General features: G+C 42.8%; 1 protein-coding gene across 1 annotated transcript in view; it reads left to right on the top strand.

Annotated features, from left to right (window-relative positions):
• The window catches only part of LOC124803370, a 164,645-nt gene extending 147,610 nt beyond the window's left edge, over nucleotides 1–17,035 (top strand). The window contains exon 4 of the mRNA XM_047264556.1: nucleotides 16,839–17,035. Coding sequence (XP_047120512.1) covers nucleotides 16,839–17,035 — 197 coding nt within the window. The remainder of the gene's footprint in view (nucleotides 1–16,838) is intronic.
• The last annotated feature ends 10,493 nt before the right edge of the window (nucleotides 17,036–27,528 follow it).

Here is a 27,528-nt window from a genome sequence, read left to right as displayed (position 1 = left end):
TAATTGCTGTAATGACAGCAGCAGGAAGAGAATGCTGGTGAGAATAAGATTCTCCAGTTGCCTGAGCTCCATTGTGTTTGCACCACGAATTTTCTCCTGATGGACACAATCCATGACATGGCTTATCATCAGTAGAGGACTTAAGGAAGAATATGGCCCAAACATCTCTCTTCATTGCCTCCAGATTTTCTTTATTTCTTTTAATTGCCTGCTCATAGTATACCTGCAAGTCTTCTATTTCAGTTTTAGTTAACCGAGACTGTCCGGTGAACAGTTTTCCATCTTCTAATAGAAAGCGTGTTGTTTACAAACAGCAGAAGCAAAAGAATACCGACCGTTGCATTCCAAGGATAGCCAACACACTCTGGAGTAAGAAAGAAGCCCTAAAGTGCAATGTAGGGGATATAAAGATCTAAAATATATGCAGAAAAGTTGGTGACAGAAAAGTGGGCGTGGCACACAAACACACGTGGTAGGAAAATGCTCTTTATATGCTCGAAAAAAAAATTTTCAGAAAAATCCTTTTCAGAGTACTTAAATAAAACCTTAATCCATTGAAATATGATGAAAATCGAAAATCGATTTTTTTCGACCCGAACCACGCTGGGGTCCCCTTAATGCTTGAAAACAAAGGTCGGCAATGATGGGATCCTGGTGAAATCCACGACCCAAAGACCCACCTTCATTTCTGCGTGTTAATGCATCCACAAGGCAAATTCGAATTGTTCTCCAGTTCCACTGTATGTTCTAGTATGCAAAACAGAATTTTGATCTCGAGACATGGAACTTAGTGAAAGCTGAGGCGTTTTTCTTGATGTGGGATGTATTTAAGTGATCGATATATTGCAAGATGCCAAGTCTTTATTCGTTCCCAGTGATAACAATTACTTTCTTTTACGAATTTTCCGGTCGCCGTCTTTTGATGTTGTGGTCCTGCCATCCAGTGTCACGTATTTGACTGCTATTTTCCGATTGCAGAGGGGGGCAAGGGCTATAAGAGAGGTTCTCCATTTAACCAACTCACAACGAAATCACAAAATGTAGTTTCCGTAATTCTTCTACATTCAAATAAGTTATCAACCCAAAACAACTGATAATTAACAGAGCTTTTCAGAAAATATGTTCATACGTGATGCTTCAACGCTTGACTAAAGCCATAGTTTGTACTTAATTCAAGGGAGTATAGCATAGAGTCTATGCAACAACAATTTTTTTTAAATGCTCGACCATCATCGTCGGGCACCTTTCTTCTTTGGAGTCCACAGCACCTCCCCAAAACACGTCTGCAAAATGCAAATGAACCCTCACTGGCCAGTCCTTGTTACACATCCATCGTCGCTTCCTGCGTTATGCCCGCATTTTTCATTCTCATATCTCCACATGAATACCAACAAACACGGGCACAGCAGATGCTTTGCGCTACTATTAATTAATATCACGTTTTTCACTCGAGCATCTTTCATCGGTCTAGTAAAAGGAAAGTGAGTCGTGTTGCTATGCTTTATAGCAACGTGTACCGCTAAAAAGCCTATATACGTAACATCGACTGAAAGCAACAAGCTGTTACGATGCACACACTGAGTCACCTCGTACGTAGAGCTACATCCATTTCAAACACGAGCATTTTCTAGAACTCAATCATCTACTGATATTTTCATGCTGAAATTATTCTGAACAGTAGATTCAGCGTGCATTATGACTTACACCGATTTTACAGATAGATCAGGTAGACGAAACAGAGGGTGCAAAAAAACGATGGTCTTACACTACCTTGCAAGTGGTCAAGAATGGCCCCCGTTTCACATTTTTATCTTTTCGCTCTTTCACGTTTGTAAGTGAGCCTCTAACATTCTGCGTGGTTTCTGCTTGTTCTAAGTCGTGTCTCCCTGCCACTTTCGCGCAACGACGCTCTGAGCATTTTTTTTAGGGAATTGACTAGTTTGAACCTGGGACCTGTTGCTGGTAAGGAGACGCCAGACCACACATGACATGTAGAGTTCAGAAGAGTTCAGTGAGACTAGCGATGATGTAACCAAATACTTAATGATTTCAGCGTCAGCTCCACTGCACTCCCTCTAAAATAATCTTAATACTAACTAAATTTAATGGAAGGGGTTCAAGGGTTTCCTATTTTTAGTTAGTTGGTAAAATAACGTCTAAAAAGCAGTTAAGTTTACCATTGGAAATTTTATTCTACTCACAAAACTTTGTTTATAAATTGCACTATTGATAAAAGGAAAGTTTTAATACAAGACGATAAAAACCAACTGCGTTCCACAAAAATGTGAACGAATATTCCCTGAATGGATTTCCAAGTTCTACAATGGATCGAAGGATGACCTATGCCGTATCACATCTATAATCTAGGTTTAAATTAAGTTTCACAAAAGAGAAAACTATCAAAATGATCTACAGTGACCCTCAATTATCTTTAATTGCTTATCTAACTTGTCGTAAATTACAGTGGCTGATGTGGCTTCTCAATAATTATATAACAGAAAAATCATCGCGTTTCAGATTTTAACTTATGTAGCAAATGTGAATACCATGTGCTTCAACTGACGATCGACACTAGTATTACGTAAAAAGGGGATGTAACAGATGAGACTTCTGCAGTTCTGAGTGAAGCCTTATGCGCTCAAAAATGCGGCATCGCGTGCGTTCATTACCTTGTTGGTGTTCGTCAGGGGGCGGCGGCCGGCGCAGCTCCATGCATCTCGCCGTCTCGGAAGCAACTCCTTCCTAACTTCTCCTTATTACAATTTACCGAAGTTGGTTCAAAAAAAAACTGTCTGGCTGTGTTTTCATCTGACCAGTCAGGGACTCAATGTTAACCTTAAGCTCTGCCTACAAAAAATCTGTCAATCCAATGAGAAACGTTATACTTTTCGTGGTGGGGCAATGTTTTTAACGTTTGCAACGTAACAGGGACGCGCAAAAGTCTCACGCTAAAACTTGCGGCTGGTGTGGCCTTTTAGTGTTATCGTAAGATCTATACTGTTCTTCTGGAGGGCTCTAGCTTTTAACATGGGCTGGGGGGTGGTCCTGGCGGTTAGCTGGAACGTGGGTGTCCGTCCCTTATCGTAGGGCCTTCTAGCTTAACACGGTTCTGCTCTCGGCTTCTGTTCTCGTTTCTCCTCTCGGCACTGCGTCTGTCTCACGGTGGGAAGGTATGACATGCATTTAGGCGTTCTTGTGTTAGTCTGTGGTATTCCATTTGCTCACTCGTTACCTGTATTACGTTGGTAAATTTAATATCACGATTTATTCGGAACTATGTGACATACTACTGGATTTGCTTATCATGTCAGGGTTTCCATGGAAAGTGTTGGATTTGCCTGACACCTTACAAGCCTGATCCTAGTACGAAAGTAACATGGAGATTGCCGTCAGAGAATCCTTGACAACAGCAAATAGTCATGTGAATTAGCGTTGAAAGTCACACGTACTTGTGATGTACTCACTCATTTAATGACCTCTGGTAAACCTTGAGTATTTACAAGACTGGTGCTGTAGCTGTTAGTTGCGTAAAGAAAAAGATCACTAACTGTACTACATACTGACTCTGCTTCTGGGCTTACCAGGCACCGACGGAACGTATCAGCGATCGTGTCTGCAGTTACTTGAACAAAAGTAATGCTGTAGCAGTTCATGTCTATATAACTAATCAATTACAAAATAATTTAGTCTGGCCACACAATGGGCCACCAGGAAACAACATACACTTCAAAAGTTTTGGACTCTGCCACAATCAGGAATGACAATCAATAACTTACAATGCCAAAAATTAACTTATTTAGAGTCAGTAATAGAGTCTCTGTCTACACATAGTTGATCTACTACCACTGACACGGAGAATTATGACACCAGCTACCAACAACACTATCAAGCCACACACAGGTGTCCAGATGAATTGTTATGCGATACATACCTGGCAGTTCATTATATATATGGCAATTCATTCACATAAGGCAATAGCAAAACAAAAATTTAACGTCCAGCAATGAACCAATGGTTTCATTATAGGAGTTCGTACACAATCAACTCTTAAAACAATTAGATAAAAAACTGCTTCCCGTTCATAGCGAAAACAATTTATCTCCAATTTGCTTAGTCACGCCCACCATGTATATTGAGACAGCAGAAGCCGTTCCTTCGCCTCCTCTGGAATTACCGTGTGTATGGCCAGGCGAAGGCAGTAGGCACTCTACCAGGTTGTTGTCCACATGGCAGCCACATCCGCACTGCCAGCAGTAATCAGTTCTTGAGGCCCCTCAGACTTGCCTCTCAACAGCGACTCGCTGCTTCGTGACACTCTGACACTGTCTCAGCCTCGTTTGCTGTGCAGCCCCAGACTTCCTTTAGCACGTCTCCAAGCACGGGCAACCGAGCAAGATAGCACAGTGGTTATCACACTGGACTAGGAGGACGACGGTTCAAACCGATGTCCAACCATCTAGATTTAAGTTTTATGTGATTTACCTACAGGGTGTTTCAAAAATGACCGGTATATTTGAAACGGCAATAAAAACTAAACGAGCAGCGATAGAAATACACCGTTTGTTGCAATATGCTTGGGACAACAGTACATTTTCAGGCAGACAAACTTTCGAAATTACAGTAGTTACAATTTTCAACAACAGATGGCGCTGCGGTATGGGAAACTCTATAGTACGATATTTTCCACATATCCACCATGCGTAGCAATAATATGGCGTAGTCTCTGAATGAAATTACCCGAAACCTTTGACAACGTGTCTGGCGGAATGGCTTCACATGCAGATGAGATGTACTGCTTCAGCTGTTCAATTGTTTCTGGATTCTGGCTGTACACCTGGTCTTTCAAGTGTCCCCACAGAAAGAAGTCACAGGGGTTCATGTCTGGCGAATAGGGAGGCCAATCCACGCCGCCTCCTGTATGTTTCGGATAGCCCAAAGCAATCACACGATCATCGAAATATTCATTCAGGAAATTAAAGACGTCGGCCGTGCGATGTGGCCGGGCACCATCTTGCATAAACCACGAGGTGTTCGCAGTGTCGTCTAAGGCAGTTTGTACCGCCACAAATTCACGAAGAATGTCCAGATAGCGTGATGCAGTAATCGTTTCTGATCTGAAAAATGGACCAATGATTCCTTTGGAAGAAATGGCGGCCCAGACCAGTACTTTTTGAGGATGCAGGGACGATGGGACTGCAACATGGGGCTTTTCGGTTCCCCATATGCGCCAGTTCTGTTTATTGACGAAGCCGTCCAGGTAAAAATAAGCTTCGTCAGTAAACCAAATGCTGCCCACATGCATATCGCCATCATCAATCCTGTGCACTATATCGTTAGCGAATGTCTCTCGTGCAGCAATGGTAGCGGCGCTGAGGGGTTGCCGCGTTTGAATTTTGTATGGATAGAGGTGTAAACTCTGGCGCATGAGACGATATGTGAACGTTGGCGTCGTTTGGACCGCAGCTGCAACACGGCGAATGGAAACCCGAGGCCGCTGTTGGATCACCTGCTGCACTAGCTGCGCGTTGCCCTCTGTGGTTGCCGTGCGCGGTCGCCCTACCTTTCCAGCACGTTCATCCGTCACGTTCCCAGCCCGTTGAAATTTTTCAAACAGATCCTTTATTGTATCGCTTTTCGGTCCTTTGGTTACATTAAATCTCCATTGAAAACTTCGTCTTGTTGCAACAACACTGTGTTCTAGGCGGTGGAATTCCAACACCAGAAAAATCCTCTGTTCTAAGGAATAAACCATGTTGTCTACAGCACACTTGCACGTTGTGAACAGCACACGCTTACAGCAGAAAGACGACGTACAGAATGGCGCACCCACAGACTGCGTTGTCTTCTATATCTTTCACATCACTTGCAGCGCCATCTGTTGTTGAAAATTGTAACTACTGTAATTTCGAAAGTTTGTCCGCCTGAAAATGTACTGTTGTCCCAAGCATATTGCAACAAACAGTGTATTTCTATCGCTGCTCGTTTAGTTTTTATTGCCGTTTCAAATATACCGGTCATTTTTGAAACACCCTGTAAATCGCTCCACACAAATGCCAGGATGGTTCCTTCCGTATCCTTGACACAACCTGGGCTCGTGCTCTGCCTCTAATGACCTCGATGTCGCCTGGATGTTAAACCAAATCTTCCCTCTTCCAAGTACAGGCCGAGCTGCCGAGGTCGACTGGCACCTATTGCTGACTGTCGACGACTCACCGCAGGCACCGATCATGGATATTGTGCTGGCTTCCAGGAGATGTTGCTCATTCCATTGACTCCAGCTGATTACCAACCACCATCTGCGCCTCTGGCAAAATCGGCGGCTGCGGTGTGGGCATCCATCACACGACTCGCCCATTCGTTCTCTAGCGGCACGACCACGATACTTGACTTGAAAGGAATCTTGGAAATCGACCATCCCTCTTAAGACAATACAATGCATCATACGAAGGAGATGATCAAAACTTTGTGACTACACCTCTTATAAGGCGAGTGTATGACACTGTGGACCAAAGGCTGATGAAGAGCGTTGGTAGCGCTTGGAATGGATATATACCTATGCCATAGCCATCTACACTGGCAACGGCACCTACATTTGAAGATCTCTCTCAAAGAAAGTTGTACAACACAATTTCATAATTTTTCAAGAATTAAAAATAATTGATGTAATCCTTTGGTACTATTCATTTATATGTATTATAATGTATGATCAAGTGTCATAGTATGTATTATAGAACAGTACAAGTGTTTAGCATATTTTACAAATGACTCTGAGCACTACGTGACATAACTTCTGAGGTCATCAGTCGCCTAGAACTTAGAACTAATTAAACCTAACTAACCTACGGACATCACACACATCCATGCCCGAGGCAGGATTCGAACCTGCAACCGTAGCGGTCGCTCGGTTCCAGACTGTAGCGCCTAGAACCGCATGGCCACTCCGGCCGGCAGCATATTTTACAACATTTAGAAAGTTGTCTTACCTTTTATGTAGCTTTCTGTGTAAGAACGTTGCATATCCTGTAAAAGTGCATTGTGAAACAACGTTGTATATAAAAATTTATATATTGATTTTCTCTTACAGTGGTAAAAATAATGGAAAGTACTAACAGAATATATTACCTGAGTGGCTGAAATAATACAGTGTGTTTATTTAATTAACCTCCAGACTAAAAAAACTTGTGCTATATAGGACAAGAGACAATAGCAAAGAGAAAATTAAACAGAGGAAAAATAAACTGAACAGTTCACTCAGAAGGTAAGTTCATATAAAATTCCTTGGACTGTACCTCAGGGTATTTACACATATCCAAAAAGTTCCTCACTTTGTCTGCCGACGGAGTAAGACGGTCTTTACATACGAAAGGAAACCTCATGACAGGTATAGGTATCTTAACTTGAAGTTGATTTTGTCTTTTCTTTATAGCCAAGGATAGATGATATGCATTGATATTGAACCATGTAACTAGTCACTTTCAAGCTGGGTCAGACTTCATAATTCCTTCAAGAACACTGACAGCAACAAAGCCGTTCTGGCTCATTCCCTTTGTAAAGAAAGCTGCACTTAAGCAAGCTTCACATATTACATACTTCCATTCAGAGGGAATCATGATACCCATTACTCTTCCTTTTACCAGATTAGTGCAATAGTGTGGTCCCAAGGTAGAAAGCTATGCTCCGAAACAATATTCTTACACAGGAGAGCTTCTGTTAAGTTTGGACGGTAGGAAACGAGTTACTGGCAGAAGTAAATCTGTGAGGATGGGGCGTGAGTCACGCTTGGGTAGCTCAGCGTGTTCCGTCAGAGGGTTAGCTACCCTCTGTAATAAAAATACTGAGTGAATGGATCAACAAAGAACCTGAACGGGTGTCATCGAACGTCCGCCCCGAACAAATTCAACGAACAATATAGAACAAAATGAGACCAACTAAAAAAAATTCTGTAAGACAAATGTGTATCAGGCGATGGTTCGACTCCCACTTCACTTTAAGCCGGCACGGTAGCTCAGCGTGTTTGGTCAGAAAGCTGGTTGGCCTCTGTAATAAAAAAACTGAGTGGAAGGATCAACAAACGAACTTTAACGGATGTCATGTGACGTCCGCAACGACAAAACCCAACGATCAACAACGAAAAAAAAAAAAGATGGTAGAGCACTTGCCCACGAAGGCAAAGGTCCCGAGTTTGAGTCTCGGTCCGGTACACAGTTTTAATTGGCCAGGAAGTTTCATATCAGCGCACACTCCGCTGCAGAATGAAAATCTTATTATGATACACAATCTTCTCATACGTAACACTTTTAATGTACTTTTCTCGGGCACGTCTTACCAGCTCTGGAAATGTAAGATTTTCCACTGTTACTCGTGCTTTTCTCGACGTTCTGCTTCCAGTTTTATGTAGCTGCCTTCCTTTCTACGATTTTATTTAATGATACAATATCATTTGGAGTGGAACTTACATTATCCATAACCGCCATTTTCATTGATATACAAAGTTCTTCCAAGATGGTCAACTATACAACTAAAAACAGCTCAGTTTGTAAACAGACAAAAGATTTCCGTTGCTATGGTAGCGTTTCTCATGTTATGTACCCATTTATTCCACTGAAAACTCAACTTTGGCAAACGTGTGATATACAGCCTTCTTTGACAGAAATCTTCATTACTTGTCGAAAGTAGCTCCCAACGTCATGGAATGAAATACTCGGGTCGATACTGAGAAGATTATAAACAACAGAACCCAGGTTCGAACTTAAGAAAAATGGGCAGTGAGTCGACAGTGTCCTTTTCAAGGAAATAATCCTGGCACTGGCCTTGACTGATTTAGTAAAGCCATGCTTTAAGATATGCAGATATGTGGCTTTGATCCTAGTTCATCCTGAGTGCAAGTCCAGAATCTTAACAAAAGTAGGCTTCGTCCAGTTACATAGTTATACAACTGAGATGAATTAACTATTACATCTATGCACTAATATCACACATCACAAAAAGCTGTACCAGACTACATCATTTATTAGCACAGAAGAATGCCCAGTTACCATTGTTCAGCCTCCAGACAAAACTCCGCAAACTCTAATGACGAATTTGCATCGTATTTCGCATTAATTACTTAACCATACACCACTTGTGTCTTCGGAATGTATTCGGCAATTTCCTTCATTTTTGTCAACCGGGATAACTCCCTTGGTGCCACTGTGCTGTTCAGAATTGCACGAGCAGGGATATCCGGAAAATGCTTTTATTGATGCAATAGGGACCACCCAGCTTCGTACGGATAGCACCAAATGCCTACGACAATGGGACTTCTCTCGTGCAGCGCTAATATTTATATACTGGACACAAACCTTCCTTGTGAATCAGTCAACGTATCGCTGAGAACAGTATCAAAATCCCTACTTCAGTTCCTGAGAATAGCGTTCACATATAGACAGAAAAACATGGTGGAGGATTTTAATTTAGTAATATATATACACTGTATTCACTTCTTTTTTTTTTCCTTTATTGTAATTTTAAACACCCATACAGGCGGGCTGTCAGCAGCATAGTACGCTGCTCTTCAGCCTTAAGTGGAACAAAAAACATGACAGAGAGGTGATATATACAATACAAAAAACGGCGGGCAAAAAATGGAGATACAAAAAACAAACAAGAAGCCGTTCACGTTGGACGAAAAAAACACTAACACTTGGAGACACGGCGCACAAAACACGGCGACGGCACATGGGAACAGTTGAGTTGTAACTGCACGAAACACAAAACGATGCACACACACTAAACACTGATGGCGATGATCTCCGGCGCGCAAATGTTCACTGAGCGTGTACGAGTCCGGGGACCTGCCAAGAGAGGAGGTGGAGGAGGAGGAAGGGGAAATGGGAGAGGGGAGAGCAGAGATGCCATGGGCAAAGGAGGCAGGGGGAGGGAGGAAGGGGGAGGGGAAGCTCGGGGGAGAGGGTAGGAGGGAGTGGGGAAAGGAAAGAGAAGGGAAGGGAAAGGGGGGAAGGGAGGGTGCCTAAAGGAAAGGACACAGGAGGTGGGGGGGAGGATCAAAGTTGATAGGAGGGGTAGATGCAGGGGAGGAGGACATCATCAGGGAGGGGGAGCTGGCGGAAGCCACCTTGGGAAAAGGTAAGGAGGGTTGAGAGATGGAGACCGGGTGGGACTTGGGAATACAGGCGCGGCAGCGGGCGGTGGTGGGTGAGGATCGGGGAGACGAGCGGGTGAGGAGGGTCGAGTTTACGGGAGGTGTACAGGATCCGTATCCTTTCAAGGAAAAGGAGGAGGTGGGGGAAGGGGATGAGATCATACAGGATCCGCGTGGGGGAGGGGAGACGGATGCAATAGGCGAGGCGGAGAGCATGGCGTTCAAGAATTTGGAGGGGTTTATAAAAGGGAGGGGGGGCGGAGATCCAAGCCGGATGGGCATAACAAAGGATAGGGCGGATGAGGGATTTATAGGTGTGGAGGATGGTGGAGGGGTCCAGACCCCACGTACGGCCGGAGAGGAGTTTGAGGAGACTGAGGCGGGAGCGTGCCTTGGCTTGGATTGTCCGGAGGTGGGGAGTCCAGGAGAGGCGACGGTCGAGGGTGACGCCAAGGTACTTAAAGGTGGGAGTGAGGGCGATAGGACGGCCATAGATGGTGATGTAGAAATCAAGGAGGCGGAAGGAAGGGGTGGTTTTGCCTACAATGATCGCCTGGGTTTTGGGGTATTCACTTCATTATTCAATAACATATAAATTATTATTTCCCACTGCAGTCTAACATAAAGAACATCACTATAACATGTTTATTAAAGGTCTACTTCACATATTTTGAATCAGAATGCGTTAAAACAGTTGCATACACCGTTTGGTTGCAATTAAATCGCAGCTAGTGACTGAGGTCCAGTGTGGCCTGTAATAATCGTAATGCAGCAGAACTTGGTAGATATGCTAATGCGTTAATAAGGAGGCGATTTACTGTGGGGACAAATTAGTTCCAATTTTGGCCGTCAGGTGCAAATCTGACGCTGTGCAGCATATCGTTATATTGAAAAAACTGTTTAAGCAGCAGTTAAAAATAAATTATGCTTTTCTCACTTGTTTGATATTTTCTGCCCACATCCCGTTCTTAATCCATTACATATGGAATCATTTCAATACGTCTTTCTTGTATTCACAGCGTCAGATTCGTAACTGGTGACGGAAACTGGATTTAACTTCTATCTAACTTAAATCATTTCCGCAATAACCCTTTAGGTTATCTACACGATAATTACAGCCCACACTGGACGTCTGTGAGTAGCTGCATTTCAGTTGTAACCACCTGGCAAATACAGTTGAAGTGCCTCTTCTCGCATATTATGAAACACAAGGTTAGGATCAAGATTAGTTACGTTTGGCGATATTCATGTAACTATGCATAACTGCGTTATGTGCAATACTTTCCAACTGTGGACGAGAATGTAGTAGTGCAAATAAGTTGCTTGAGAGCGTAAAAACTTAAGAACAACAATTTAAGCACTTCACTATCAACAATGTGTGGTTCGAATGATTCTTGACAGCAAAATTATCGGATGAACCTCTAAACAGCTTCAGAGCACGTCCTCAAAGGTCACCCAATTTGAGTATTGCTGGAGTGCTGAACTTCGCTGGAGACAGTATGTGCCGATTCTGCTATGTTTTTCGCGGACATTACATTTTCATTTTAGTTCTACTTCCTACCAGTCCGACAAAAACATTCAGTAGTAGCAAGGTAGGGAGATAACGTGCATGGAATTCTGCGGCTGATGGCTTCAGAGATGGGAACGCGCCTGCTAGTGGTGTATGTATCATGCTGGAGCACCGCATAGACAGCTGGGAATCACATATGGGCATGGCGCGAAGCAGTAGAGCGTTGTTGGTTAATATTTATTATTTGAACGCAGCTATGCTCCTCCAGCCATACCGTCAACATTAGTTGCACTGGTAGAAGGTGAATAACAATTTCATACAGTCAAAACGTAAATGAGAAGAACATTTTAACTTAGTCGTTACTGGTGGAAGACGATGGACGAGTCAAAAGTGTTCACCGAATAAGCGGGTGCCAAACTGTTACTATAACTAACTACGAATCTTCTACCGGGTACGACCGAGGCAACACGCGTCGGAGCATTCAAGTGGAATACCTATCGATAATTATTCATCACAATTAACAGTGCTTGGAGAGCGTTTGTGCGTAATAGCTTACTAGAAGTTTTGTATCAGGTATGAACAAATGGAACAAGCGCTTTTAACGGCATAGTGTAACGAGTTACCAAAAATAATATTTCGTGTTACACAGTGTCTTGGTGAACGGTCGTGAGAAATTTTGAACCACTTGTAATACTGTGAATCATTAGATTGTGTCTTGCTGCAGTGCCCTGAACATAGTAGCATCCGTGGAATTTGATTTAATGAGAACATAATCAGGCTCTTACTTGCGTTTCTTTATTACCACTAAACGTTGACGAATAAAAATCAAGTACCATCCTATGTTTTGATAACTGTATTTCGTGGCATTGGATTTTCTCCCACATTGCCACTTCAGCTTAACACAGTTTGTTATCTACACGTCGAATCCTCCGCCTGTATGAAGAACAAGCCAATTATGACGGGATATACGAAACAACTTCAGAAGACGGGGGGGTGAGCAAACCAGAGGCCGTGATGCTAGGATAGTGAAGAAACATATCCTCGTAAACTGTAATATTGATATAATGCGGGATTGCTGCGAGGTAAGTAAGGCATTTGATCCGTGTAAAGGGTAGACATTATAATATTGATTCACCATCGCCTTTTTTTTTTTTTTTTACGTTGAAACCTTCCCGTCTCCTCTATATCTCTTTTGTTACGCAACCTTCCCTTCTACAATAACCTATGAAACCTTCCCTTAGGATTTCTATCTCTTGTTTAATAATAATAAATGAAATCTTCCCTTTGAAATTAATTGTCTTTCTCAATAATAATATGTGCAATCTTCGCATACAAATTTAAATGCTGCTTATTAAAAGTGATTTGCTGATTATTGCGACCAAATATAGAATGTGTCGTCGTCGTGGCCCTCAGTCGTTACCTGCAACAACCCAAAACAGTTCCTTACCTTTTTTACTGTTACTGGATCGCCATCTGACTGCAACATCGAATTGCGACATTAATATACTTAGCCTATTCTGAAACTTCCTGGCAGATTAAAACTGTGTGCCCGACCGAGACTCGAACTCGGGACCTTTGCCTTTTGCGGGAAAGTGCTCTAAAAAAAAAAAAAAAAAAAAAAAAAAAAGTCTCATTCTTAGCCTACTCTGTTTTACTATACTCTATTAGCTGCTGGTGGGCTGTCATAATAAGTGGCTGTATTTATTACCAAAGCTCACGTTATTCTTTAATAGCAAAGCTGACGTTATTCTTTAATTAATACAACTGAAGTTACGTAATTCATAGGTAAACATTTTCTTGACAACAATAAACTTTTGCAAAGTTTTACGTTGATGGTTTTTGGGATGGATTATAATCAATAATGCAATATTGCTAGCAAAAATTAAATATATTCTTAAATCGATTCTTCATATATTTGCTGTTTGTAATGAAATGATTTTACAAACGTTCAAATGGGGCTTACTTTTTAGAATAATTTTACAACTAGCATTGCGCAAACATACCTTCAGTAGTCTTGAGTTTCTCAAAAAAAAATAATTCAATAATATTAGTGCCTCTTACGATAATAGCTAGCTGATGTCTCTGTACATCCGTTTGTAATCTCTTGTAAATCATAGCTGGTGGCTGGGAGGCATACCGCTCCTCTCAACCTCTCGCTTCAGACCTGCTGCCGACTCGCTTCACATCTCGCTTACTTCTGACCTCCTACGAACGCTAAAGTGCGGTCTCTCCCGCCAACAATGCTTTCTGGTTCAGACAATCCCTGCTACCATTACAAAACGTAACAATGCGCGCCGGTCGGAGTGGCCGTGCGGTTCTACGCGCTGCAGTCTGGAACCGAGCGACCGCTACGGTCGCAGGTTCGAATCCTGCCTTGGGCATGGATGTGTGTGATGTCCTTAGGTTAGTTAGGTTTAATTAGTTCTAAGTTCTAGGTGACTGATGACCTCAGAAGTTAAGTCGCATAGTACTCAGAGCCATTTGAACCATTTGAACACTGCGCGGTCTTTCCGGCTCTTTTCTTAAAATGTATCCATACGCGGTCTCTCCCGTCATTTTAAAATTATATCAATGTGCGGTCCTTTCCGCCAACAGGACTTTGGTGCAGACATTCCCTGTTACCACAATTTTTTCCAAAATGACAAATATTAATTATTCCTACTTAATCCTATTAATAAAATATAAACATCTTTCATAAATTGTGGTTTGACAATAGACAATAGAAATATACACGTCTTACAACGTTGCAACTAAACGATTTTCTTCTGCAGAGACTTCAGTCCGCGAGAAACAGTATCAAATACCACTCAAAACTATCCTCGTTTATATGAATCTCTTCCGAGTAGCATTCAGGATCTGATAAAGCTCTGCACTTTGTGATGACCTCAACCCACAGGAGAAATAATTATCAAAATCTGAACTGTGAAGTCATCCAAAATTCTATTGGAAAACCACACTCTTTGTTATACTTCTCAATTGCTCACGACCCCACTTTGTTTATGAACTGAAGACTCTAATATTCGCGAGAAACTGCTCTGAAATTAACCTGAACCGACAAAATTGTGTATATACTCTCTGAAACTTCAAAGACATCTAAGATAATATCTGAAAGGAATTAGAAAAAGTGACAAAATTCCGTGAATCACTCACAATACTGTTAATAATTGCATGAACACTGGGGGGGGGGGGGGGGGGGTTCACCATACATCTACCCACTTTTGAGTATAAACAGTGTCTCTTAATACCACGACTCGCAGCAATACAGTATCAAAAACTTTTATTAGTGGGTAAACAGTCCCTACGTGACTTGACAGCTGACATTTATAATTCACGCTCACGTCAGGAAATGCACCAATACGGGAATAGCAGCTTTTACATTATTGGTCAGAACGCAAGCAATTATGGCGGTCGCCGTAATTTTCGCGCGACGCCATATTTCGCGACAAAATACTCTTATTAGTCACTGTCATATATCTAGTCTCATAACAATACATAAAACTACATAAAACAACTACAATAATTTTGACATGCAAGGAGAATTAGTTCTAATGAGAGGAAGTAGATTATATTTACTGGTGTTTCAACAATGACTCCCAGGCAACTTTTAATTCACTGATTGTAATTTTTTTCGTTAGCAGAAAGCAACCATAAACTAAACAAGGAATTTATTTGAATAGAGTCTGTAATTCTTATACTTTTAATAGAGAAAGAAAGTTTCTAGGTCAGGGGATAGCGTTCGGCGAAATCTCTTAACTTTTGTTGCATACGAAGCGTTGCGTTGGGCAGCACGATGTCGGCGGGTTACGATGATGAGAGCAGGATACAGGCAGTTCCGCTGGTTAATCTTCTCCGGCGAAACCCAAATAAAATTCCAGCACAGCTGTATCATTAACCCCGTGGTGATTAACAAACCACAAGACGTCAGTATACGACCGTTGTTGACATGTCCTCTTTTTCAAAGTACATTATGTAGACATCGCTCGTTTTTACACTTTATGCACTGTCGGTGACGCTATCGTCCATAATTACACAGTTCGTCACATTGATATAGTCTTAGCCACAAATACACAGTTCATAGAATTGTTCTCGTGTGTGAAGCACAGCGTAAACAATGTCCACTCTGTTCTCGCATTTCAAACTTCGACAACGTCACTGAAAGTCATTTACATTGCACAGTTAATTAAAGTCTTCACTTTCACGGCTTGATAGAATGTGACAGACAACAGTTCCACCACCCAAAACCAATACCAGCAAAGTTCATTCACATAAAAGCACTGTTCGTGTCGGCCACAACAAAGTATTGTCAGCGGCATTTTCACAGTCCGGTTTATTTGCTCTTAAAGTTCGCTGGCGATGGCATTACATACCGCAGTGGCAAAGAGAATTAACAATATGATAGTTCGGTATCACTGTCCGTACAATTACGTATGCTTTTCATAAAACACAGTACTATTTTCCGCGCACGCTTCACAGACACACCATCCATCATCCCCTCTACTACACAACAACATTTCGACTATCGATATCACTATCGCTATCCCCTGTCTATAGATGTTATATCGTTATCGTAAATTACATAAATCTTTATAAATGTTATTGACTGCATTTTTCACAATTAATAATATTCCAAAAGAGAACTTTACAAACTTTACCACAGGTACAAAGCAAGAAACATATTTATCCATTAGCAAACAAAATAATGACAATTACACCTTGACATTTATTAACCACAGTAGAATATTAGATAATCACAATTAGAAATACGCATATGAGCAAAAGCAAAAGAATAGAAATCTAAAGAAAATCGCGAAAAAAATTTTGTGTGTGTAATTAGTAATGCCTTCACGACTTTACTAACGAAGAAGACACATTCATCATGCTGCGCTGTTTTCATTATTTTTTCCATCTGGTTCTGAGTGTGCGTCCAGTTAAGACTTACGCTTATTTAAAAGTGTGGCAACAGATCGTAAATCTACAAACGGATATTTTTTATTGTTGGCCAAATTCCACAGACATACGCCGAAAAGTGAAAGTTGTGACGTGGTGGTCGAAATGTCCAAGCCTTTACCTCCTCTTTAGCTTTCCTGCGCCGACGGAGCAGGGAAACAATCGTCGTATGTTATTTGTAATTAGGCAGGCGACACCAGAAAGCTCTAAGTTATGCAGATGTATTCGGGTGGCCGGCAGCAGGTGTGAGCGGCGCCGGGGACAGCGAGCAGGTCCCCGTCGTGACAAATGGATTAGCGGCGGACTCGGCTCGCCGCAGCGCCGTCACAGGCGGTCGCGTCATGATCGATCCCGGCAGGCGATGGCCCGCCACCGGCCAACAGCCTGCCCGCGCCACTCCGCAGAGGTGGCGGGTTTTTTGTGTCCCCGGCTCCTAATGCCGCGCATCACGTCAGGCGAGACGTGGGAAAAGTACTTAATACGTGTAGAAATCTGAGATTCGTCAACGTGTGAGAGCAGGAAGTTCGAGATTTCAAAGCAATGCAAACCTAATTTTGCACCTCTCACTGTTTGGAACTTTCATTCTGCGTGTAATGTCAGCAAAATATGGAACACTTTTGGGTGAAGGGGTCGACCATCCATAACACGGATTCCTACACCTTTTTCCCCCCCGCCGGTGTGCCCCAACGTTCCGTCCTCTCCCCTCTTCTGTACCTTTTATATACGGCGGACATGCTGCCGCCTTCACCCCCCATCCACCTTCTCCAGTTCGCCGATAACACCGCCTTCCTTGCCCTCGCCCCCACCCTGCAGCGCTCCCAACACCTTCTCCAATCCCATCTTGACCGGTTCACCACTTGGTGCAACCAGTGGTTGCTCAAGGTCGATCCTTCCAAAACCCAGGCTATCACTGTAGGCAAAACCACCCCTTCCTTCCGCCTCCTCGAGTTCTACGTCACCATCTATGGCCGTGCTATCGCCCTCATCCCCAACGTTAAGTACCTTAGCGTCACCCTTGACCGTCGCCTCTCCTGCCCCCCCCCCCCCCCATCTCCAGACAATCAAAGCCAAGGTATGCTCCCGCCTCCGTCTCCTCAAGCTCCTTACTGGCTGCACATGGGGTCTGGACCCCTCCACCATCCTCCACACCTATAAATCCCTCATCCATCCTAACCTCTGCTACGCACACCCTTCCTGGATCTCCGCCCCTCCTACCTTTTACAAACCCCTTCAAATCCTTAAACGCCAAGCTCTTTGCCTCTCCTATTCAATCTGTCTCCCCTCCCCCATGCGGATCCTGTACGACCTTATTCCGTTCCCCCACCTCCTCCTTTTCCTCGAACAGATATGGATCCTCTACATCTCCCGTAAACTAGATCCTCCTCACCCGCTTGTCTCTCACGTCCTCTCCCACCCCCGTCCGCTGCCGCGTCTGCATTTCCATGTCCCACCTGCTCTCTATCTCTCCACTCTCCCTACCCTCTCCCAAGGTGGCTTCCGCCAGCTCCCCCTCCCTGATGATGCCCTCCTCCCCTCCATCTTCCCCTCCTATCAACTCTGATCCTCCCCTCCCACTTCCTGTATTTTTTCCTCAGGGAACCCTCTCTCCCTTCTCTCTCCCTTCCCTCCCTCCTCCCTTCCTCCCCCCTCCTCACCTGGGCTACCCCTACCCCCTATACCTTCATTCCTCCCCCATCTCCCCTGCCATTGGCATCCCTGCTCTCCCCTCTCCCTCCCCCACCACCTTCTTCCCCTCTTGACTGGTCCCGGACTCGCACACATTAAGTGGATATTTGCACATCGCCATCGGTTTAGTGTATATGCCGTCGTGTTTGTGATTCAGTGTTTTTCGCTGCCCACGCTCCTTTGTTCACGTGTGTCGTCTAAATCATCAGTGTTTGTGCACAGTGCCGATAGTTTTCTTGTTTTTCGTCGAGTGTGAACGGCTTCATGTTTTTTAATTATTGTATCTACTGTTTCTTAACCACCATTATGTTTACTTTTCTGTCTTCATTGGTTTTCTCTATTATTGTACTGCTTGTGGCTGACGAGCGGAGTAAAATTTCTCCCACCCCAGCCCACCTTGTATGAGGTGCAAAATGACAATAAAGAAAAAAAAAAAGATTAGGGGCCAAGTGTCTATTAACTGATATTCTCTAGAGCAATAACTCCCGTCTATGAAACTTCCTGGGAGATTAAAACTGTGTGCCGGACCAAGACTCGAACTCAGGACCTTTGCCTTTCGCGGGCAAGTGCTTACCGACTGAACTACCCAAGCACAACTCACGCCCCATCCTCATAGCTTTAATTCTGCCAGTACCTCGTCTCCTACCTTCCAAACTTCACAGAAGCTACCCTGTGAAGGCAAAGGTCCTGAGTTCGAGTCTCGGTCCGGCACACAGTTTTAATCTGCCAGGAAGTTTCATATCAGAGCGCACTCCGCTGTAGAGTGAAAATTTCATTCTAACCCCAGTCTATGCTTGAGCCATGCATGGCTTGGGTTTATCTCATTTATTGTTTGTTGTCTTCTATTAGGGTACCTAGTTTTTTTATTCCATTTCCTAGCGTCACTAGCTTCCTGCCTCACTTTCCTGTGAGTGACAGCTGCAGCACTTATCGATAAGTGCACTGCCGTACCATCGCTGGAGTGACCGATAGTAGTTCTGGGTCGTCATGTGTCTGAAAGACAGCAGTGCAGTCCAGATGCAGCAGCAGTGAAGTCGGGGACAGAGCGCCGGTGAGGCGTCGACAGCCAGTTCTCACTGACTGCTGGTGACACACATGAACTGTCCAACAGAGGGAGACTGGAGCGGGACGACCGTTGGATGGTCGTTCAGTTGGTCGTCTCATCGGCTGACATATACTTGGTCCTTTCAGCGTTTCCGGGCATGGGCAGTTGGTCAGTTGGCGTGGAGCAGCGAGGAAATCTCCGCGGCACGTAGTTTGGCTGGGCCGGCTGGTGGCCTCTATGTGGTGTTGTAGTGTGTGGTGCTGTTCCCATTGCTATGGGGCTCGTGGCTCACCGATCCTAGACATGAAAGTTGAGTTTTGACTTAATCTACCAGCTAAGGTTATCTTGTCGTGGGTCTGTTGACTGTCTGTCGGTTGGGTTGTCGTCGGATCGTGAATGGTTGGCCTGACTGCCTGTCTCACCTAAGCGAGCATTAGTGTTTGAATTCCAGGCTGACCCTAGAACATCTAAGTGCCCTTGGGTGTACTGCCTTTTTTAAAATTTGTTCTTCTTGTTTGTATTTGTATGGCTTCTAGCCGAATTTTTTTTTAAATTTTGGTTGTTTTGCCCTTAAGGTGTAATATTCTTTGGGCCTTCTGCCTAATTTAAAGAACGGTTTCACGTAAGACCTTTGGCATTTTGAAAGTTTTAATGTTGTTGAATTCTAAGTGTTTGGCCTTCAGCCAATTTTGAGTCTGAGCTGTTTTGCTCTTAAGGCCTTCAGCCTAGTTCAAAGAACTTCACATAAGGCCTTTAGCATTTTAAAAATTTTAATGTTATTGAATTATAAGTGTGGTGTCACCGCCAGACACCACACTTGCTAGGTGGTAGCCTTTAAATCGGCCGCGGTCCGTTATTACGTCGGACCCGCGTGTCGCCACTGTCAGTGATTGCAGACCGAGCGCCGCCACACGGCAGGTCTAGAGAGACGTCCTAGCACTCGCCCCAGTTGTACAGACGACTTTGCTAGCGATGCTATACTGACAAACTACGCTCTCATTTGCCGAGACGATAGTTAGCATAGCCTTCAGCTACGTCATTTGCTACGACCTAGCAAGGCGCCATTACCAGTTTATATTGAGATTGTAATTAATGTATCATCAAGAGCGATGTTCTCCAATTACGGATTAAAGTTAAGTACTCAAGCAACTACGTACTTTATTTATTAGACTCAACTCCTTTAATTGTTCCAGACCTCACGCCAGTCTGCGTGAGCTTAAACGCGTGAATTTCGGCCTCTTCTAGCAACACGGTGTTGGCTCTTCTGCCAACACATCAATAAGTGTTAGGCCTTCAACCGATTTGAATCTAACTTGTTTGCTCTTGAAATGTCTGATTATTTGGGCCTTCAACCTAACTAAAGAACTGTTTTAAGATAAGGCTTTGCCTTTTAAATTTCTGTTTTGGTTGAATTTTGCCTAACTAATAACTGTATAATGTAAGGCCTTTGGTTTTTTTTAAATTTAATGTTGTTTATCCTTAAGTGTTGGGCGTTCAGCCGATTTCGAATTCAAATTGTTTGCTCTGAAAATCTCAGATTCTTTGGGCCTTCAGCCTAAATAAAGAACTGTTGTAAGATAAGGTCTGCCTTTTGAATTTCTGATTATGCTTGCGTTTTAAGTTATTGGCCTTCAGCCGCTTTTAAATTAAAGTCCCAAAGATTAAAACTGTGTGTTTAAAAATTTTTTTAGGGCTCTTGTAATGTTTGATCAAATAATAAAGTTGTATGTTCGAGTGTAACCGACAGCCCCTTATTTTGACTCCTTTCCACAATTTAATTTACATGTCCTTGTCCTGCGGGTTAAGTGGGGCGTCTCAATGTTAATACACTCTAAGACAAAAAAAGAAACAAATGTACTGCCAAGGAATTATCCGAACGGGACGGAAATCGTTAGATATGATGTCTATGTACAGACAAACAAATGATTACAATTTCAGAAAACTTGGATGATTCATTCAAGATAAAGAGCTACACAAATTGAGCAAGTCAATAATGCGTTGGTCTATCTCTGGGCCTTATGCAAGCAGGTATTCAGCTTCGCTTTGATTGACGGAGTAGTTGGATTTCCTCTTGAGGGACATCTTCCCTAATTCTATCTAATGCGCATTACAACGTCAAAATCCCGCTCTGGTTGGAGGACTCTGCCCAAAATGCTACAAACGTCCTCAGACGGGGAGGAGATAGCGGTTGGGGACCACCAAGAAAAGCGGTAGAAACTGCGGGCGGGCAATATCTTGCTGAAATGTAAGCTCAGGATACCTTGCACGTGGGGCAACAAAACGGGGAGTAAAATATCGTCGAGGTTCAGCTGTGCAGTACGGGTGCCACGGATGTCAACCAGGCTCCTGATATGAAATGAAATGGCACCCCAGATCATCACTCCTGGTTGTCGGCCTTACGGCGGGCGATAGTCAGTTTGGTATCCCAACGCCTTCCGGGATGTCTCGCAACGTGTCTTCACTGGCCATCGAGGTTCAGTTCGAAGCCAGACTCATCACTGAAATCAGGTGTACTGCAGCAAGTGAGATTCCAGTCTGGAGACATTCTGGACGACGGTGGGATACCAACCTGACTGTCGCCCACCACTCTGCCTCATTTATTTTCGTAGCAGGACCACTTCGGTTGCCATCTGCGGCACCATTGCAGCACAGTGGTACGTCGGCGACATTCTACGCACCGTTTTCTTGCCCTACATGGCAAGCCTTCCTGATTTTACATTTCAGCCGGATAATGCCGGCCCACAGACTGCGAGATTTTCTACTGTTTGTCTTCGTGCTTCCGAAGCCCTACACTGGCCAGCAAGGTTGCCAGATCTCACCCCAGTTGAGAACGTCTGGAGCATTGTGGGCAGAGCCCTTCAAGCAACTGGGGATTTTGACGCTCTAATGCGCCAATTGGACAGAGCTTGCCATGATATCCACCAGTAGGACATCCAACGACCTCATTCAGTTCCATGACTAATAACCGATTGAATAAGGGCCAGACGTGGACCAATACGTTATTGACTAGCTCAAGATGTGAAGCTCTTTCTCTTGAATAAACCTTCCAAATTTTCCAAAACTATGATAATTTATTTATCTGTACATATACATCACTTCTACCGATTTCCGTCCCATTCGGATAATTCCTTCGTGATGCTGTTTTTTCCTTAGAGTGCAGATTTTTTTCATGCCAAATTTATGATTTATTCTGTACATACAAGATGTGATAAAATCATAGCTGTTGAAATTGTGACAGTTGGATCCAAAATGAAGCATAACGCCACAAAACCAAAATGACACTAAGAAGTCTTCTTACAACTGCGGTGAAAACGAGTTTCACAATAGTGTATAGAGTAAGATAACTGGTAACTTATGGAAGAACAAGAGCGTAACAGACAGGTGCTAAATACTGCAGAAATTACCTATGGAAACATGAACCTACAGACGAAATCCAAGCTGCGATTTTTGCAGACAATCGGGAAACTCAGGGAAAATGCAAGAGAAACGATAAACTTAGGTCAGAGAGAGTGTATCCTGTTGAGAAAGGACAAACGAATTGATTTGAGTGAGAGCCGAGGACTAAACAAAGCGAATATTTCAGATAAAGAAGAAGATACGAGTCGTGTGAAACTATAAAACAGTTTTCAGCATAATATACGGCCGAGAAGATTGTGATTCCTTATGTCAGTGCCCCCTGATTCTTTCTGCTTTTGCTTGGCATTGGCGTCAACATCAATTTGTGAATTGCTGGCACGTGATGGTGACAACGGGTTGCAATAATTGTAATGCCCAAAGCGAAATCAAAGTTTTCCGAAGAACTTCAGAACAAAACCCCTTGCTTCACCGCCACTGACAATGATACTTCAGCAAAATGCAACTATGGTGTATCCGTGTCTTTTGGTGGAGCTGCTGATCGCACACATCACGTAGATTCCGAGAAAGAATCTTCGATTGGCAGATTTCTTATGTTAGATGTTTTGTCACTTAAAAAGCTACCGTTCTAATGACTGCAGTGTTCAACTACACAAAAAATCCCAGTTTTGAAGATTGCACAAAATGTTTCGTTCGGAAGAACCAAGCACGAGGCAGTTACTAACAATGTTATCCTCCTCATTCCCAGAAAAGCGTTACAGCCGCTGTAAAAAGCCCAAGATACGTTTCGATATTTAGACGCTAGCAACCACGAACATCAGAAAAATTTTACTGTGATAGTTCAGTACTTTTCTGTAACTGAAAGTGGACTGCAGATTAAATTGCTTGACGTCGATGAGTTGCAAGGACAAAACTCTGAAACAATTTCCAGTTATCTTCCTCATGTTGTATGGTCACTGAACATAGCCTCAACGTGTGTTGTATTTGATCTTGATAATACTGTCTGTAATTTTGTGGTTTAAAGAAGAAAGAATGTAACGATTTTTCACGTTTGTGAAATAACAGTTAAATAACTTTGTCACAGGGTGCCCAGCACATTTCCATAACACGCTTCATAGTTCTTTTGATGTATTACCCGTTGACGCTGACTGCACTGTCACGGAGCTGTTCATCCATTTTCATATTTTTTTTCTATTAGTGTCGCAGAACTCATTGAATTCAGTGAATTTGTTGATGCCACTTACAGAAATTTAATATTCTTTTCCAAAACAAGATGGTTTTCATTGTTGCCAGTCATAGAAAGAATCTTGAAAACGTACGAATATTTGAAGTCTTACTTTTGTCACTGTCTAACTCCGAGTGCCCTGCAAGTGGTCCTATAAATGTATGCTCTTTACTTGTAGTACATTCAAAAGTGTACGTATTTAAACATTTAATACCGAGCAATGAGGAATAGATTAATTCCACTTGTGAAGTATTAGCAGTTATAAATAAAGTTTTGAAAGGTTTAAATTGAAGGAAACATGAACATTTTGTACCATTGAATGTAAAAAAAAAAATGCTGAGTTAGTGCGATGATCAGTCTGTTAAGAAGTTTAACACTATGAACAATTTATGATGCTTTAGTAGACTATGTATGCTCGTCATTACATAACCTCCAGAATGATTAGTAGTTGAAAATACTAACTGTGGCTAAAAGAAGAGAGCATTGTAGTAAATGACTCTTATTGATGAAATAGTTTATAGTCAGACATTTGTAAAACAACAAGTGAAAACAGACGCTGAACACTGGAATCAATTGACAGCACACGAAAAATAGTGTAGGTTATTCAATTCTTGCAAACGTAATGGACAGTTCAGAGAAGAGCTTAACATAGCACAGTACAGCTTTCCACTCCCTGCCCACAATGAAAATGTTGAAACAGTTTTCATCTTACCGCTGTCGCAGTGGACAGATGAGAGGAACAGATTTATTGTGAGTAGTGTTTGGTGTAGTTTACTGACGGTTTTAACTTCAGTAAATACAGTTGTACTGATTTCTGTTCACACCTATTGGGCAAAGCTGAGATGCTGAATGAAATTTCATCTTCAAAGAAATGAAACTGCATTAATTAATAAAACTGCATTAATAAAACTGCATTAAGGGATTCACAAGAACGTAAATTCCTTGCAACATATTTTTTCTGTCTTGATTGTTACTGCAATGGAAAAACTGTAAAGAACAACACTTCAAGCTTTCAGAAATTTACTTATTCAGAAATGTATGAATCGCAATACACAATTTAGAAAGACATGCAGTAACAATCAAGACAGAAAAAATATGTTGCAAGGAATTTACTTTCTTGTGGATCCCTTAATGCAGTTTTATTTCTTCAGAGAATAGCTTAACATAGTACAGTACAGCTTTCCACTCCCTGCCCACAATGCAAATGTTGAAAGAGTTTTCATCTTACCGCTGTCGCAGTGGACAGATGAGAGGAACAGATTTATTGTGAGTGGTGTTTGGTGTAGTTTACTGACCGGTTTTAACTTCAGTAAATACAGTTGTACAGCGTGTATATATATATATATATATATATATTACCGGATGAAGAGGAAATGTTAAATTAAAAGCAAACTTTAACTAGAGATTAAAAGCTGTTCCACATTTTGGCCAAGGAAAGGTTGGGAAATCCTAGATATGTCCTAAGAAATTAAGGTCTCCCTAGTCACACCCCATTGGTACTCGTCTACTATGGTAAATAAATACTGTCTGGCTGGACATACCAGAAATATCTCATTAGAAGAGCAAAGCCTGCATTACATTAATTCAGATAATTGAGAAGTGATACTAGTGAAAATATCCAGCAATGTGTAACCCGTTTGCAGTTTGCTCACTTGAGGGCACACCTGAACAAAGGGGTAAGTGTCTCACCAGACAACGGAACGTGGCTTCCAAGCACCAGTGTATCGGCAAAAGGGACCTCACAGTTCTGTTAGCCTGCAGGATTGACGGCAGAATCTGGGGACAAGGAGATGTTCGGCTGAACAGGGCATATTTCGAGAGATACTTGCCTACAATTATACAAGAAAGTTGTGATAATAAACAATTTTTCTAGGCAAGTGAGGGCAGAAAAGATTATTATGAAATAACAAGGAAAGTAATTAGATAAAACGACTGGTAGAATAAAAGATTCGAAATAACCAAACAAATGCACTTTCATATGAAAGCGTGGTGTCTGTTCTGCAGGCGCACATCAACGTCCGAGCTCCAGAGGGAATCTAAAATTAAAGAGCATGAAGGACTGGACGCTTGCAGTGGATAGGTGGCGCTAGGTGGGAATGTGGGTAGGCCGGAGAACATGCCGAGATAGTCAGTGCATTTGCGATAAGCCCTGTGTCCGGGTGGCGCAGTGGCTAACGGAGCTGCCTAGTAAGCAGAAGACCCGGGGTTCGAGTCCTGGTCCGGCACACATTTTGACTCGTCGTCGCTGGTTCCGCGTAAAATCCCGATGCAGCTGCCATCAACAGTTCCTTCCCTTTCTTTCGCCCCCCCCCCCTCCCCCCCAACCCTTTCAACTTCAATTTACGTAGAACGCACTTTTGCAGTTCGCCAGGGCTGGTACAGAGATTCTCATACTGTGGATCACTGCTTCTAATAAGTAAGTTCGACGTGAGGTAATTCAGCATGTGCTGGAAAGGCGGTAGGGACTTCGATCACGAGTGTGAGGGACTACCATCACTCATAGCCATTACTGTTCAACACACGTTTGGCCATCATCTAAGGAACAGCGCCTGCCGTCCAGATATGCCTCCTCGTGCATGTCTCGATTCTCACAACGTCAACATGTTGGCTATAGACTATATGCAATACAGCACGCTCGTTAAAGTTTGTGTATCAATTTATCTTTCTCTTAAAATGATAACGGAAACCACGAAATGTGCGGGTAATTATAAATACAGTCGTCATATTATTGTTTCCTGTGCAGTTCTAGTGTGTGACGCAAAGATATGAACTGCTTCAGAATAACTTGTGTTAAGTGTTACTACAAGCACTTTAGCACTGGCCCAGAATTAAAGCAGCTGTAACCTATTTCTGTTACAGTGCAGTGGTTGTCACACCTAGTCCTTGTATTTGCTGTTGACTGCAGATACCACATTCAAGTGTAATTTCATAATTAATGTAAATTAAATTCTCAAAATGGATACTTTAGTAATTCCATCACCGCTTAATTTGCTTCCCAGTGTCGCGTTCAACAAATATAGCACTCAATTTTAATGTAGTGATGAGTTACGTAGGGCTAATAAATCCATCATTCCAAATTTCTACGAACTGTGAAATGAAAAATTGAATTTGAAGTCCGTATAATATTAGGCCTATCTAAAGTAGTGGCTTGTGAACTGCGTTTGGTAAACGGAGTAGGCAATACACTAGTCTCATTTGTGTTTGCACCGGGTGTACAAAGCTGCCGTCCTTTACCTCATTCACAAAACCTCAGAGACACATGTTTCCATACCACAGTCAAATCAAGAATTTGGACAGATTCCAACTGAAATGCCTCGTTCAAGCAGAGGGGCACTACGAGGAATTCCGATGTCGTTGAAAGCCTGTTTAGGTGATAACACTCTCCTGCTCGCCAGCTAAGGCGCATGAGATAAATGATCCGAAAACCGAATCAGACAGTCTGGTACCAAACGGGAGGAGTAGTTTCTTCAGAAGCGTGCTCAATCATAACGTGAGTCACTACGAGCACGACACCGAGAAGCGTGAACAGATCACAACTGACCTATTTAAACGACACGACACAGCACATCGTAGCCTTCACAACTGCTGGTGCCTCCTCAGCACAAAAATGGTGTCATTCA

The sequence above is a fragment of the Schistocerca piceifrons genome, chromosome 6 (genome assembly GCF_021461385.2).
Source record: "Schistocerca piceifrons isolate TAMUIC-IGC-003096 chromosome 6, iqSchPice1.1, whole genome shotgun sequence".
NCBI classification, from domain to species: domain Eukaryota; kingdom Metazoa; phylum Arthropoda; class Insecta; order Orthoptera; family Acrididae; genus Schistocerca; species Schistocerca piceifrons.
Note: the sequence above shows the minus strand (reverse complement) of the source record. Positions and strands in the feature narration are given on the sequence as shown.